The following is a 14,536-nucleotide window of genomic DNA, read 5'->3' on the forward strand; positions in this document are numbered from 1 at the left end:
ACAAATGGGAAAGACTGCTTGGGGGGTATTGAGGCATGCTAGTCAAGACAGAACACGCTGTGTCATCGTCAGCCTGTGCGCTGACAGATGGCTCCTCCGCTAACTTGTACGCTATCAGACAGTGACAATACCTCCAGGCCAATCGCCATAGACACATCTCCTGTGAGTGCAAACACAAGCGTGCGTCCATGTAGCAGGTTTTACTGATTGTTTTCTTCATTTCTTTGCTTTAACGTGCTTGAAGTGAAGGACAGTGAAACATTGTTAAATGGTGGCTTCTCCGTCACTCCTTCTCCTGCTGCTCACCTGTCAGGCCACTGGTGGCCCCGCCCCTCCAAACCTCTGAACTCTTGCACATCAACACACCCACTGCACTCTCAGGTCTTCCTCCTCCACCCACCAAAAGGTCTAGAACTTTCAGCTCTCTGACCCCCCTCCCATCAGTGACATCACCTCTCTCCACCTTCACAGGCTGTCCCCACACTCACCTGTTTCAAATGGCACACGAATCACCATTCCGTCTGTACTTTGTTTGAACTCTCCATTTGTTTCAAACTGTAAATTGGTCAAATTATTTGTTAAAATTTAAGTGTTGTTTTGTTGTTATTCTCCCCTGTAAGGTAACCCAGAAGAGGCTCTGTTACATAAAATGGATTCTTCTTCTTCTTCTTCTTCTTCTTATTATTATTATTATCATTATCATTATTATTATTATCATTATTATTGTTATTATTATTATCATTATTATTGTTATTGTTATTATTATCATTATTATTGTTATTATTATTATTATTGTTATTATTATTATTATCATTATTATTGTTATTATTATTATCATTATTATTGTTATTATTATTATCATTATTGTTGTTATTATTATAATTATTATTGTTATTATTATTATCATTATTATTGTTATTATTATTATCATTATTATTGTTATTATTATCATTATTATTATTATTATCATCCATCCATCGTCATCTTCCGCTTATTCCTACACATTAAGGGTCGTGGGGGGGTGGAGCCTATCCCAGCAGCCTTCCCCCTGGACAGGTCACCAGTCCATGGCAGGGCCAACACATAGAGACAGACAACCATTGGCTCTCCCAGCCACGCCTACGGTCAATTTAGAGTCTGGATTAACCTGGTCCCTCTTGATGTCTTTGGACTGTGGAGGAAGCTGGAGTACCAGAGAGAACCCAGCAGGAACAGGGAGAACATGGAGACTCACCCAGAAAGATCCCATGCTGCAGCCGGGGCTCCACCCACAACCTTCTTGCTGTGAGGCCACAGTGCTGACCACTGCACCACCGTGCAGCCCTATTATTATCATTATTATTATCATTATCATTATTATTATTATCATCATTATTATTGTTGTTATTATTATTATCATTATTATTATCATTATCATTATTATTGTTATTATTATCATTATTATTATAATTATTATTGTTATTATTATCATTATTATCATTATCATTATTATTATCATCATTATAATTGTTGTTGTTATTATCATTATTATTGTTATTATTATCATTATTATTGTTATTATTATTGTTATTATTATCATTCTTACTGTTATTATTATCATTATTATCATTATCATTATTATTATTATTATCATTATCATTATTATTATTATTATCATGATGCTGCTTCAGCAGGAAACGGTGTGACGAAGTCAGCAGTGGATTGTTTCACAGGTAACTCACTGTGATCCTCTCATCTCTGTCGTTGACCCGGATGTTGTTCCTCTTCCAAGAGATGGTGGGCTCTGGATGGCCTCTGGGGGGGATACACTCCATGACAGCTGGCTCACCTGCTGCCACCACCACATCGCTGGGGGTCTGCCGGAAGTCATCTCTGAGAACTGGGGAGGAGGTGGAGAGAGACGCTCAGACTGAGACTCTATGTTGATGACACTGGTCTTTATTTTGCAATGTTCCAATTGCAGTTTCCCTGAAACTGGATCAAATTTCCCCTTTCAGCTGAGCAGAATCACACTGATATGGCCTTTAATTAAGAGACTGTGAATGCAACATGGTGTGTGTTTGTCTCGAAGATCTCCATTGACTCAGTGTCATGTATGAATAAATAATACAGGCTCTCCTAGCTGACGCACACCAATAAATCATTCAATCTGATTCACTCACACTCACACTCACACTCACACACACACACACCTAAACTACACTGATTACACTGAAGTCCCCTTTGACTCCGTCAGATGATGATTGACAGCTATTCACGAGCCTGAAAGCCGGTGTGTCACCACAGTTCCACGTCTTGTTCCTGATACCTGAGCATGCTGGATTTGCTCTTCTCTCATTTCAGGCTCAGGAGCTCTTTGACCTCTCAGTTCCTGAGTGGAGGCGTACTGACAACATGAGTGTACCAGGAAGAGGCCTGCAGGCTACAAGTCTGCTGCTGTGACACACATGGATTGGCTTCAATGGCATTCTTGCTCCAACTCTGAGGCGTTTATTAAGAGTTTTCCTCCCTCAAACACTTCACTAAGGTCTCTTTGAAGCTGTAGCGAGATGTGAGATTGGGAGTGGATGATTAATTCATGCAGGAGAATAGCATGGCTGATTAGCATTCATCACGCTGATCTGATTGATGACATCAATAAGTCATAAGAATATGATGACTCCAGTCCTGGTTCTGGCCCTGCCTCTAAAGATCTGTGGGGCTGTTGAGACTGAGAAATCCATTTGCCTTGGAAAGTGCAAGTCATGTCAGACTCTGGTGCCCTGATGTACTCAGACAGCTCTTCACAGACCTTTGAACATTCCTACAAAAAACCTGTCAAGTATGTCACCTTGCTGTCAAAGCAAGAGCTTCTTCAAAATGCCCCAGTATACAATCGACAGATATGTTACTCTTGTTGGTTGAAAAATGGGTTTTAAAGTTTTTCCTTTATATTGCATAATTTGGGTGTCCCATTTTCTCCACACGGTTCTTAAGTGACTTCAATAAAACCATGTTTCATGCTTTCATGCTGAAGTGAAACATGTGAACAGCAGAGACATTCACACATCCCAGAGCAGCGATGTGTTAAGTGAGCGCTTTACTGCAAATCACTATGATTAAGTAGCTTGAAAAGCACATTTAGGAGCCTATATTTTCATAAAATATGTACACATTTGTTGAAGGACTCCACAGAAATACAACACAATGATACATTAAGAGAATTACAAAATTACAGGGTAGGCTTCAGCTACAAGGCTGCTGGGAATTTGGCCCTGATTGTGTTTCAGAATCTTGAGAAAAGGTCTCTGGGGAGAGCCGGTCAAGAACACCATCTTTATCGGATGAACTCTGCCTCAATAGGTGGGGCTGGCAGGGATGTGCTGCATGGAAGGGAAGAAGAGATCACCAAAACAGTCTGTGCTTCCTCTATTTTTCATTTTTCCATGAGCAATACAAATTGTGTTAAAAAAAGAAAACATGTATTGGGTGGGGGGGCTGGTTTCATTGCCTTCCCAGTACAATCTAACATAGCAAACATTGCTCCCAGTGGAACAGAACAAATATGTTCTGTGCCTTGTCTATTAGAAATCTGCTTTTGTAGAATAAGCAAGAGCTACATTTTCTCCTGGGATTAAATAGATTATAAGTTTGGTTTGTCAAAACTGAAGCGTGCAGCAGCCTCAAGGGCTAAAAAAGGAGGGATGTGTGATGTATGGTTTGTGTGTAAAGTCGACGGTCCCTCTGAGCCGTCAGCCACTGAGAGCAGCGACAGACAACAAATATTTAAACCTTAAAACCTACCGACGCTGGCTTATTCAGGCAACATCAGGGAAGTGGCAAAAAGATATCGGTGTCAATACATTGGCTGGTGTTCTTGTAAAGACTGAGGTAACACGCCGGATGTCCTCTCTACGACAGCACCACCACTTCACCACCTGAGCCAGGACATTCACGCAGCCGCTTTGCTGTGAACACGACTGAAACGTAAAGAAGCCAAGGAACAAACGTGTCAGCTTGCCCTGATGTGATTCATCGTACCGTCAGCAAAGGACACACATTAGCTTTTCATGCTAACGTAGCAATCAAGCGACATGATGTTTTCTTCCCAGCTTCCACTCTGAACGGTGACATCACCACCTCTAAAACAGCCCCAACATCTTTTCCTGTACTACTGATGGAGTACAGGGAGATTTCTTACCACCATCAGCCAACGGTTACTCCAGTGTGTCCGTGGTGATCAAATCACCTGGTTTACCAGACATCGCAACATTCTCATCTCCTCACAAGCTGATGAGGCAGCAACGCTCACGTGCTATAGCTGGTCAGCAAACGTGCGTCTTTGGCATCTACCAATACTTCATGGTATGCAAATAGAACACAAGTGCTGTGTGTTTCTTCACACATTGAGACGTTTGTATGTGCAGTGTAGAGACAAGTATCCATCTTAAAGAGAAAACAGCAGCAATGTCACTGTAATGTCACATGCTAGCAGGGGAGGGTCCCCGCCTCATCTGATTAATGACTCAGCTCCCCTAATGACAGCAGCAGTCCAACAAAGCCCCGGGACACTGCCATTATCATCACCGTCCATGGATCTGTCTGTCCATCCATCGTCCTGGAAGACCCCCCAAGACTTCGGGGGACATTTGTGTTTTTGAGGGAAATTCAGTGTATCAGTGTCAGGCTGCATTCATTTCTCTTCTTGTCAAGATAGCGTGCTGTTCTTTTTTGAATGAGGGTGAGGGTGTGTGTGTGTGTGTGTGTATGTGTGTGTGTGTGGAGATAAATCAGCCTGGTTTGTTTGTGATCAAGGTCATGGGAGACTGGCACCTCCATGTTTGGGGAGGGAGCAGGACATTTTTCTTTTTCTCATTAGCTAATGAAGCCTGCTTCAGCCTTGGCGCTGCTAGAATAGAGGTCAACATAACTCATCGCCGCCTCCTGAACCTCTGTTTCTGTTTCTGTGTGTCTCTTCGAGTCACCACCTACAGCTGGAGTCAGACCTGGATCTGGTGGCCAATTACTTAGCCACAGACCATTTGGGGCCTCAAATCCCACAGGAGCCACGTGCCCAACTACAACCCTGACCTCAACTGTAGCTGCTGCCACCACTTTTTCCAAATCATTATTCGTAGCAGGTCACAAAGCCCTGACTAAATTGTGCAGGAGCCTGAACTGTCACGCTAACTGAGTAGGCAAAATGGGAGGTTTGCTGCACCCCAGGTCTGAATTATTATGCCACGGGGTTGAAGGACCATCGCAATGACCTGTCACACACACCTCTCAGATCATGGCTCCAGGGGCCCCTGATCTCTCCCCATTCTGCCCTCCAAACTCCCCAGATCTGATTGAAAAAGGGGTCTCTAGAAGTTTATTAGGCACTGGCAATTACCCATGAGGCCCTTGGGGGCCAAGATTAAGTGGGTGCACTTTGACCCTTTCCTTAAACCCCTTCAACAAAGCCAGCGTAATCCCACCACAGGGCCCTAACACTGCTTTCATCAGAGCACAAACTCACAGCCACACACCAAAAGGATAAGAGGCACAAGTGCATATATTTGAAACCTAGACAAGCGTCACACACATGCGTCAGCCACTCTGACACACACCAACAAAGAGAGACAACGGCACCTTCATACCACCACAGATTTGAGAGCTACACCACTTGATGTTTGAGAACTTTGACACCGCAAGAGAACATTTCCAAAGACATTTTTTGCTTCACTTCCTTGATTGGTAAATTAATTACCAAGTTAAAAACAGGTCCAAGGCTTCCTCTCATGGAGAGACACACCACTCCACCACCTCCTGTTAGCTGTTTAATTATTGAGCTGATGGAAAGAATATTAATCAGCAAAAACTTAGATGATCTGTCTTTAGCTTCTAGGTGAGGGGTCAGTGCTGTTCCAGGTCAGTCAGGAACATTCTTGGACTGAACCATTAACTTTGGTGGAGTGGACTAAACTGGTGGCCCGGTGGAGCAGTGGTCTTCACTGTGGCCCCCCAGCACGAAGGGTGTGGGTGGAGCCCCGGCTGCAGCACGGGGTCTTTCTGTGTGAGTCTCCATGTTCTCCCTGTTCCTGCTGGGTTCTCTCTGGTACTCCAGCTTCCTCCACAGTCCAAAGACATCAAGAGGGACCAGGTTAATCCAGACTCTAAATTGACCGTAGGCGTGGCTGGGAGAGCCAATGGTTGTCTGTCTCTATGTGTTGGCCCTGCCATGGACTGGTGACCTGTCCAGGGGGAAGGCTGCTGGGATAGGCTCCACCCCCCTCCCCGTGACCCTTAACAGGAATACAGGAATAAGCGGAAGACAATGGATGGATGGATGGAGGGAGGGATGGAGGGAATGGACTAGTTCAGGGGGCTTCTACCAGTACCAGGAAAGATTCTCATAATGGCCGACAATGTGGTATTTGCAAACATACAAATCTACACAATGGTCCGACAACAAAAACTGTATTAGCCCTGAAACAGAACCCTGCTAATTCTTAGCCCATTAATCTCGGACTGAATCTTTAATATCACATACGGGAAATGAATTCTTCTTCACCACTCCAAAATAGCCTGCACAGGAAGTTGTGATGGTCTTATACAAGAAATGACTGCTTTCAAACATGGGAGAGTCAAGCGTGACCAGCTTCAGTTGAACCATGCATGTTCATGGTGGCACTGCACTGGAACGGTTCCAGTTAATTAGTTTTTATCTACGATCAACGGTCTTGTGGATTACTGCTCACATGGCTGGGTTAAGAAGATGTGGATTATACCAAACGATGCTGTTGGCTGTCGGTCGCCATTAGCTTCAAGCTGAATGTACGTGGCTGGCTCTTTCTACTGGGCGGCATGGCTCAGGGGTGGAGTGGCTGTCTAGCAACCAACGGGTCGCTGGTTCAATCCCTGACTCCGGTGACCATGTCCAAGTGTCCTTCAGCAAGATACTGAACCCCTAATTGCTCCTGATGAGTAGGTTGGGGCCTTGCATGGCAGCTCCACCATCAGTGAGTGTGTGTGTGAGTGAGACGACACTGTAAAGAGCTCTGAGTACCGCTAAGGTAGAAAAGCGCTCTATAAAATTGAGTCCATTTACCGTTTCTGCATTCTGAAGTCACAAAGAAGTGACGCAGTGAGTACTTGAAACCTAGGAAACACATTTTGAGTGAAACATCACTGCATGAGATTCTCCTATATTTAGTGTCATTAGATATAAACAGTGGTAGAACCCATGTCTGTCATTTTTGAATAACTTTGTTTTTGTTTTGTTTTTTGAGAAATCAAACTGGGGCTCCCATCGTCACTAAATAAGTGCTCCTCCTCCCACCAGAGCCTCATACGAGTCTTGACAACAATCAGCCTCTGATCTGCTGGCGTCAGCCTGGCGTCAGCCTGCATCTTCACCCAGTGACAAACATATCAGTCACAAAAACAAATGACAGCCATCTGCATATAGAATGAATCCATTTGTCATCCACACTGATGGATGTTCCGTCTGCGAGTTACACTGAATCATTATGAAAATTAAAAACCACCGGAGAAGCAGACAAACAAAGTGTGTCTGGAAGTCCTGTTTATCCACGGCTGTGTGATTTACCTCAAGTGTGAAGTACCAGGACCCTGCAGTATATCAGGGCAGCATTTGAGCATTTAATTGGGCATTAAAAAACACCTTTGGAGCGAGCTCCGTCTGACTTCTAATTAAATGGCTTTATCGCTGTCGTTAATGTTCCAAGGCCTGCATGTGTGCATGTGTGACAGGAGCCCCCCCCACCCCCAAAGAATAAATATTCTGATGGCAGAGAGAGAATGACAGATCGTCCCTTGGCTGGCAGGGTAAGGACAGGGTTGAGGGAGGGAGGGAGGGAGTGGAGTCATGAAGAGCGTCCTTGGGTTCAAGCTCTGTTGTGGGGGATTGAGCTGGTCATCTGTCAATCCGTCAGCTTACATCTTGTCCCAACATAAAGCAATCTGCTCTGGTGTCAACGCGCGCACACAGACCCGCACACACTGGTGTTTTTGCTCCTTCTCCCCTGCACATACATCCTTCTTATTGCCTTATCAAGCCTGCTTAGACACACGTCTGTTTTATTTTCTCTTGAGGTGTTACATGTTCCCTAGGCAATATCCCTCGGGCCCCAGCGAGGCCCCCATCAGGAGCCACCCTCCATCAACCATTCTCATTATCCAGAGTGGACCGCCTCCAATCCCAATCAACCGTTACACCAGGACAGAGCGGCCGACGCAGGATATTGGTGTGTTTACAGCAGTGATGGCAGAGGATGGTGGGGAGGCGTGGGTCTCACAGTTGGAGACAGATGTCTGAGCTGCCCCCCCCCACGTCCAAGTACAAACACACATACTAGACAACCATGCACACACACTGTAGCAGCACATACAGCAAAACACTCTTCACACCCAAAATAACCCCTACAGTGCACCAACACACACAAACACTGACATGTCCCCTTTTTTGAGAAGAACTTGATGATATTTTGTTCAGTTTTTTGTGCCGCTGTCATGGGACTCTGAGTACGTGACAGCCTTCATTCAGTGACACGTCATTCTACAGCTCTCCAGAAACGCTCGCGTGGCCCTGGAGACAAACTGAACCGCCGCTTAAGCTAAAACCAATGTGAATCACAATTCAATTACTGCTTCAGCTGGTCCAGAAGGGTCACCTTCTCAGCCTGAGCCTGCAAAACACACACACACACACACACACACACACACACACACACACACACACACACACAAAACCTGTTCATCATGATGCATGTTTCCCCTCAGATTGACTCCCACTATTTTCTTTTGTCCCTAAGCGTGTTGGCTGGTGCACACTCACTCATTTAGCAGCCGCAACAGCTGCCCCAACCCCACCCAACCAGTCCCCAACACTCTTACCCAGAACATCCCCCCCTCAACCCATCCACCCTGCCACCAAAACCTGTGCTGATGGCTGGAAGACAGCTGGTCCCAGGAGCCATGTTGATTAGAGCAGAGGAAATTATGCTGCTAGAAGATTTGAGGTTGAGGGGAAGTGTTGATACTCATCAACAGAAAATCACTTTTCTTTAATGGAAGAGGCCAGACAATGAAAGATGGAGCCAATGACAGGACACTCTGTGCTGGAGCCCAGGCGTTCCTCACCAGTCATTAGCCACTGAGCTCAGACAACACTGAAATGAAACCCACAAGTCACCAAGATAGGTTATAAAGAGATCATAAGCCTGTTAAGAGCAGAAATAAACCTCCTCTAACAACGTGATCACCAGGCAAACCTTCAATCTAATTCTCACCTCACGCTCAGGTACTGTTGACAATGCCTTCAAATGTGTAACCACCACTGCTGCACGCTCCAAAACTGAATTAAGTGATAAAATATGACATCTCCATCACCTCCCTCCACCACACACACACACACACACACACACACACACACACACACACACACACACGCGCGCTGCTTCAGAGTCAAAACAAACTGATAGGGTTATCTGTCAAGGTGCAATGTTTCACAGCATCTTAAGCCCTCATAAACGCCAGGGCAGGGCTCCGACACATGGTCTTGTCACACCCAGACATGTTGAAAGGGGGGAGGGGTCAGGATGGATGGGAAGAGAATAGGAGGGGGGTGGAGGCTGGGGGGGGGGGTGTAATACTTGGCAGTAGCGCAGCCTGAAGTCAATATGGAGCAGCAGTGGACAGGAGGTCCTCATTATCAGCCACAAAGCACTAGTGTGTGTGTGTGTGTGTGTGTGTGTGTGTGTGTGTGTGTGTGTGTGTGCGCTTGTGTGTGTTCATTGAGCAAAAGGCCCATGAAAAGGCTGAAGTACAGAGACGAGGACGACTGTTAGAGCTGGCTGAAGTCATGTGACAGTCAGATTATGTTTTTAAGCTGCTTCACGCTTTAAATGGCAGAACATGAGACACTTGTGGTACAAATGGGTGAGTCCAGCACAGTGAAAATGAAAGTCCTTCTCACAAGGTTGTCCAGTTGTGAGTCTCAGCCTAGAGGTGCTGAGCTTACAGGCATGCGAGTGTCATGTGAAACTTGTGAAGGCCAAAGTTCAAGCACAAGCAGCGATAGCCTCACTTTCCCCTGACAGTGCCAATGAAACCTCCCTCCTGAACCGGCATGGGGGGAGGCCACTGAAGTCTAATCAGGTTGGGTTGAAACTTGTGTTTCTGTGTGTGTTACACTGTTTGTTACAGCATGTTTCAGTGTGTTACAGTGTGTTTCAGTGTGTTACAGTGTGTATTTTCAGTATGTTTGTGCTACATTGTGTTAACAGTGTGTTACACTTTGTTTGTGTGTGTGTATAAGTGTTTCTGTGTTACAGTGTGTTAACAATGCGTGTTATAGTGTGGTTCCGTATGTGTGATTCTGTGTTGCCATGTGTTTCTGTGTGTTACAGTGTGTTTCGGTGTGTTACCATGTGTTTCTGTGTGTTACAGTGTGTTGCTGTGTTTTAGTGTGTTTCTGTGTGTTACAGTGTGTTAACAATGCGTGTTATAGTGTGGTTCCGTATGTGTGATTCTGTGTGTTACCATGTGTTTCTGTGTGTTACAGTGTGTTTCTGTGTGTTAGTGTGTTTCTGTGTGTTACAGTGTGTTATCATGTGTTTCTGTGTTACTGTGTGATTCTGTGTGTTACCATGTGTTTCTGTGTGTTACAGTGTGTCTGTGTGTTAGTGTGTTTCTGTGTGTTACAGTGTGTTACCATGTGTTTTTGTGTTACAGTGAGATTCTGTGTGTTACCATGTGTTTCTGTGTGTTACAGTGTGTTTCTGTGTGTTAGTGTGTTTCTGTGTGTTACCATGTGTTTCTGTGTGTTAGTGTGTTACCATGTGTTTCTGTGTTACAGAGTGATTCTGTGTGCTACCATGTGTTTCTGTGTGTTAGAGTGTGTTTCTGTGTGTTACCATGTGTTTCTGTGTGTTACAGCGTGTTTCTGTGTTACAGTGTGTTTCCGTATGTGTTACAGTGTGTTACCATGTCTTTCTGTGTGTTACTATGTGTTTCTGTGTGTTACAGTGTGTTTTTGTGTGTTACAGTGTGTTTCCGTATGTGTTACTGTGGGTTTCTGTGTTACAGTGTGTTTCTGTGTGTGTTATTGCAACATCCACCATGAGGCCGTCCAGTTGTACCACTGTCACTGTCCCTGCACATGAACTGGGAAGAATGGATTTATTCACTGAGCATGTCCCGCCTCCTGAACAGCAGGTGGCGGTATGTCCCCTTACAGCTCACTGCAATCAGACTTTTTTTCTGATTCCCCTTTTGGTTCCCCCACCAGACTATTATGTCCTTGTAGCGCTGCAGATTTAAACTCAACAGAAGTTGACAAACCCTCTGTATTAAGTTTGTCCCTTCGTCCAGAACTTTGTTGTTGTGCCGAAGCATCACCTGCCTTGTTGACATCACCTGAGCCTGATATTTGACTTCCAGGTTAAACCCCAGCAGGACCTTTGGGGCCAACTTGAGCAGTACTGTTCCAGTCAGAACAATGTGCTTACATGAATGTTAAAGTCCCGTTGTAGTTGGACCAACACCCTAATTTGACTTCCTCCTGACCTACATGTGCTCAGGCCCAGTCAGGCCCCAAGGACACAGGCCAGGGGGAAGCTGCTGACTTTTCCCCAATCATTACCACGGTGACTGACAGGAAGAACATTCAGCAATGAAAGGAGGCTAACTGTCCCATCGTTCCCAAAACGAAAAACAACGTGATGCGACCTGACGGATACCATGTGATGCTCTGTCGGAGGAAGGCAGCTAAACCTCCTCGTGCGGCAGTACCTCCTGACTCAAGCATGAAGCCATCTTTGCAACCTGGTAAGTAGCATTTTAGCCCGAGATACAAATAACACCTTGGAGCATCATCCTGTGAGAGCAGTGCCACATGTGCTAAGTGAAATTGCGTACATTCTATGAGGTAACGTGTACAGGTTCATCAGAGTAGGTCTGTGCAGACGAAGATGAAGAAACAGTTCAGGATGACCAGTGAAAAGCAATGACTCAGCACTTCAGTTCCTCCACGGAGGTACCAGTGAGTACAGGAGCTGCAGTCGGGCTCCCCTCTGTAGACACATTTCAATCTACGTATAAACACAGCACCATGCATCATAGGTGTTTGATTGATTGGGGGGTACAGGTACTATACTTTGGTAGTAGCACACCACTACCACAACTACTCACATTAGACCAGTAAATGCCCCAGGTTTCTGCACAGACATGGATAAAGCTGGCTTATACACACACACACACACACACACACACACACACACACACACACACACACACACACACACACACACACGGACAAACTTTCCTCATTTGAGTGCAAATCCATCCAATCTCCTGGCATGGGTTGTGTTCACCTATGTGTGTCTCAGCAGCAGGTTTCCATCCCAATCCTGAGCTGGTGCCGCTGCTCCGGCTGTGCTCACCCACCCAGTAACCTTGAGGTTAATCCACCACAAACCTCCCCCGGCATGCCATGTTGGCTGTGTGTGTGTGTGTGTGTGTGTGTGTGTGTGTGTGTGTGTGTGTGTGTGTGTGTGTGTTTGTGTGTGTGTGTCTGCCAAGTTTTCATCTATGTGTTCCATTTCTCCAGCTCCTGACGCGATACACACGACTCCCCAGGCGACCAACGACTTTCAGACCAAAGCCAGTACAGGATGGACTGTAATTCTGCAGTAACATGGTGGTTCTGAGGTGAGAACGTCAGCAGGGATCCTGACATTCTCCCAGGTCGGTCTGGCAGTCAGAGATGTGCTTCACACTGAGAATCCTGCTGAAGTGTCCTTGGGCCAGACGGTGATTTGTTCCCTGCTCGGGGGTGCTGTCACACAGCCGACCCAAACGTCTGACCTCCAGCAGCCAGGAACAAGAAGGAAAAAAAAACCTATTTGCTGACAGGGATCAATAATATTACATGATCAAAAAGCTGTATTGAAGATCTACAGCTGCCTGTCTTCAGTCTGCTGCTGAGAGGGGACGAAGAAGAGTGAGGGCCCCTGACCTCGGAGGAGGAGAGACGTCTTTGAGCACAGAGGGGCTCTTCACTGCTCACCCAGTGCTGAGTCGGTCACATTAACCAAGCAGCGAGTGGAGTGTGTCGGTCTTTAGATGATTCCCTGTTCATATCACACCTTCAGCCCCACTGCACAGCCTCTGCATGGGCGTCCTCCTTGAGCGTGGGCTGGGCTTCGGTGAGGTATGAGACAACTGACCTAAGTCACTATGTGTCACTATTCTCACGACACAAAACAGTTCTACCTGATGTTCACATTCACACACACTGACGATTAGTAAAGTTAATGTTTTTCTTCATTTCTAATTTATAATCTTCATATTTTGGAAGGTCCATCAATCTTATATTTGTTGTTTTCTCATCACTGATAAAGAGCAACACTTAAAGAGCAAAACTACAAAAGTGCAACACTTGCAGATGCACATGACGCGCTGATGTTATCATGCTTCCCTGTCACAGGGGTGGAAAGATTCTGCTGTATTCCAGAAAATTTCCAGCAATATTCCATGTGAGGTTGAGCTCAGGAATTTAGAGATTTCTTTCCTTTTTTTTCAAATGAGAAGTAAACTTTCTATGGTTATTAAAGGGAATTAACTGGATATTTTGGGGTATTTATGCTAACTGCATTTAACTGTGCACTTTGCATTCTCCCATCACAGGCAAATTTGATAAATCTGGACCGAGTTTTCTTTTCATTTTATAAGAAAAGAAATCTTCTATTAAGAATGAAATTTATTCGATGAAACTCTTTTCCGTGGTTCAATGAAAGAATCCATTTGAGTTTGTGTCAAAAAGGTCCTTTTAATCATGTTAACAACTGTTTGCATCGACATTAGCTTGTGAGAGCACAAAATCTGTGACTGATACCTGTCCATGACGAGGCAGGTTCCTCCAAATGACCCAAAACTGGCAGTTCATTCTTTGTTAATCCCTCCAGAAAGTCGTCAACGGTGAGTATTCCTGCACGTCTGCAGCCCTAACTGAGACTGGCACGTCTTTTAGGCAGCCCTGCCTGCCACTCTTAGTTGCCAAAGTAAAAGCCTCTTTGGTGGACGCTGCCATGTAAACGACAGAGACTGAGACATGCCTTCAAACAGCTGTTCATGAAATATTCAAGCTGTTTGACAATACTTGATTCAGCCTGAGTGGCTCCCAGATCCTCGTTAAGCTGCATAAATTATCAGGTGAGGATTTTTTGATGCCGCGGTAAACGCGCCCCTCCCACAGAAACTGGGGAGACGAGGAAGCCGACGGAGGAGCCCGAGCAGCAGAGACTCAGAGAAGAAGAAGAGGACTCAGAAACATTAACATCCATGTGTGAACTTGATCTGGCCGCCAGGATGATATATGGAATCTGAGGGTGGTCCGTGTGCGCCACTCCCCCTCTCATACACACAGACTAATGTGACCCAAGTGTCAAGTTAAACAAGAAGAAGTGTTCCAGAAGTAATGTATGCACGACATGGCTAAGGAGGGCCGCAACCCTGCAGCGCCCCGGGACCCCGAGGCCTTCCAACAACA

The 14,536-nt window shown here is 45.5% G+C and overlaps 1 protein-coding gene across 4 annotated transcripts in view; it reads right to left on the reverse strand.

Annotated features, from left to right (window-relative positions):
- The window catches only part of robo3 (roundabout, axon guidance receptor, homolog 3 (Drosophila)), an 87,477-nt gene that overhangs the window by 43,885 nt on the left and 29,056 nt on the right, over positions 1-14,536 (reverse strand). For all 4 annotated transcript variants that reach the window (XM_086225792.1, XM_086225791.1, XM_086225793.1 and 1 more), the window contains exon 3: positions 1,722-1,879. In XM_086225792.1, the coding sequence (XP_086081918.1) occupies positions 1,722-1,879 (158 nt within the window). The remainder of the gene's footprint in view (positions 1-1,721; positions 1,880-14,536) is intronic.

The sequence above is a fragment of the Aulostomus chinensis genome, chromosome 15 (assembly GCF_037954235.1).
Source record: "Aulostomus chinensis isolate RoL2024-O1b breed Wild chromosome 15, RoL_Achi_v1.0, whole genome shotgun sequence".
Taxonomy (NCBI): domain Eukaryota; kingdom Metazoa; phylum Chordata; class Actinopteri; order Syngnathiformes; family Aulostomidae; genus Aulostomus; species Aulostomus chinensis.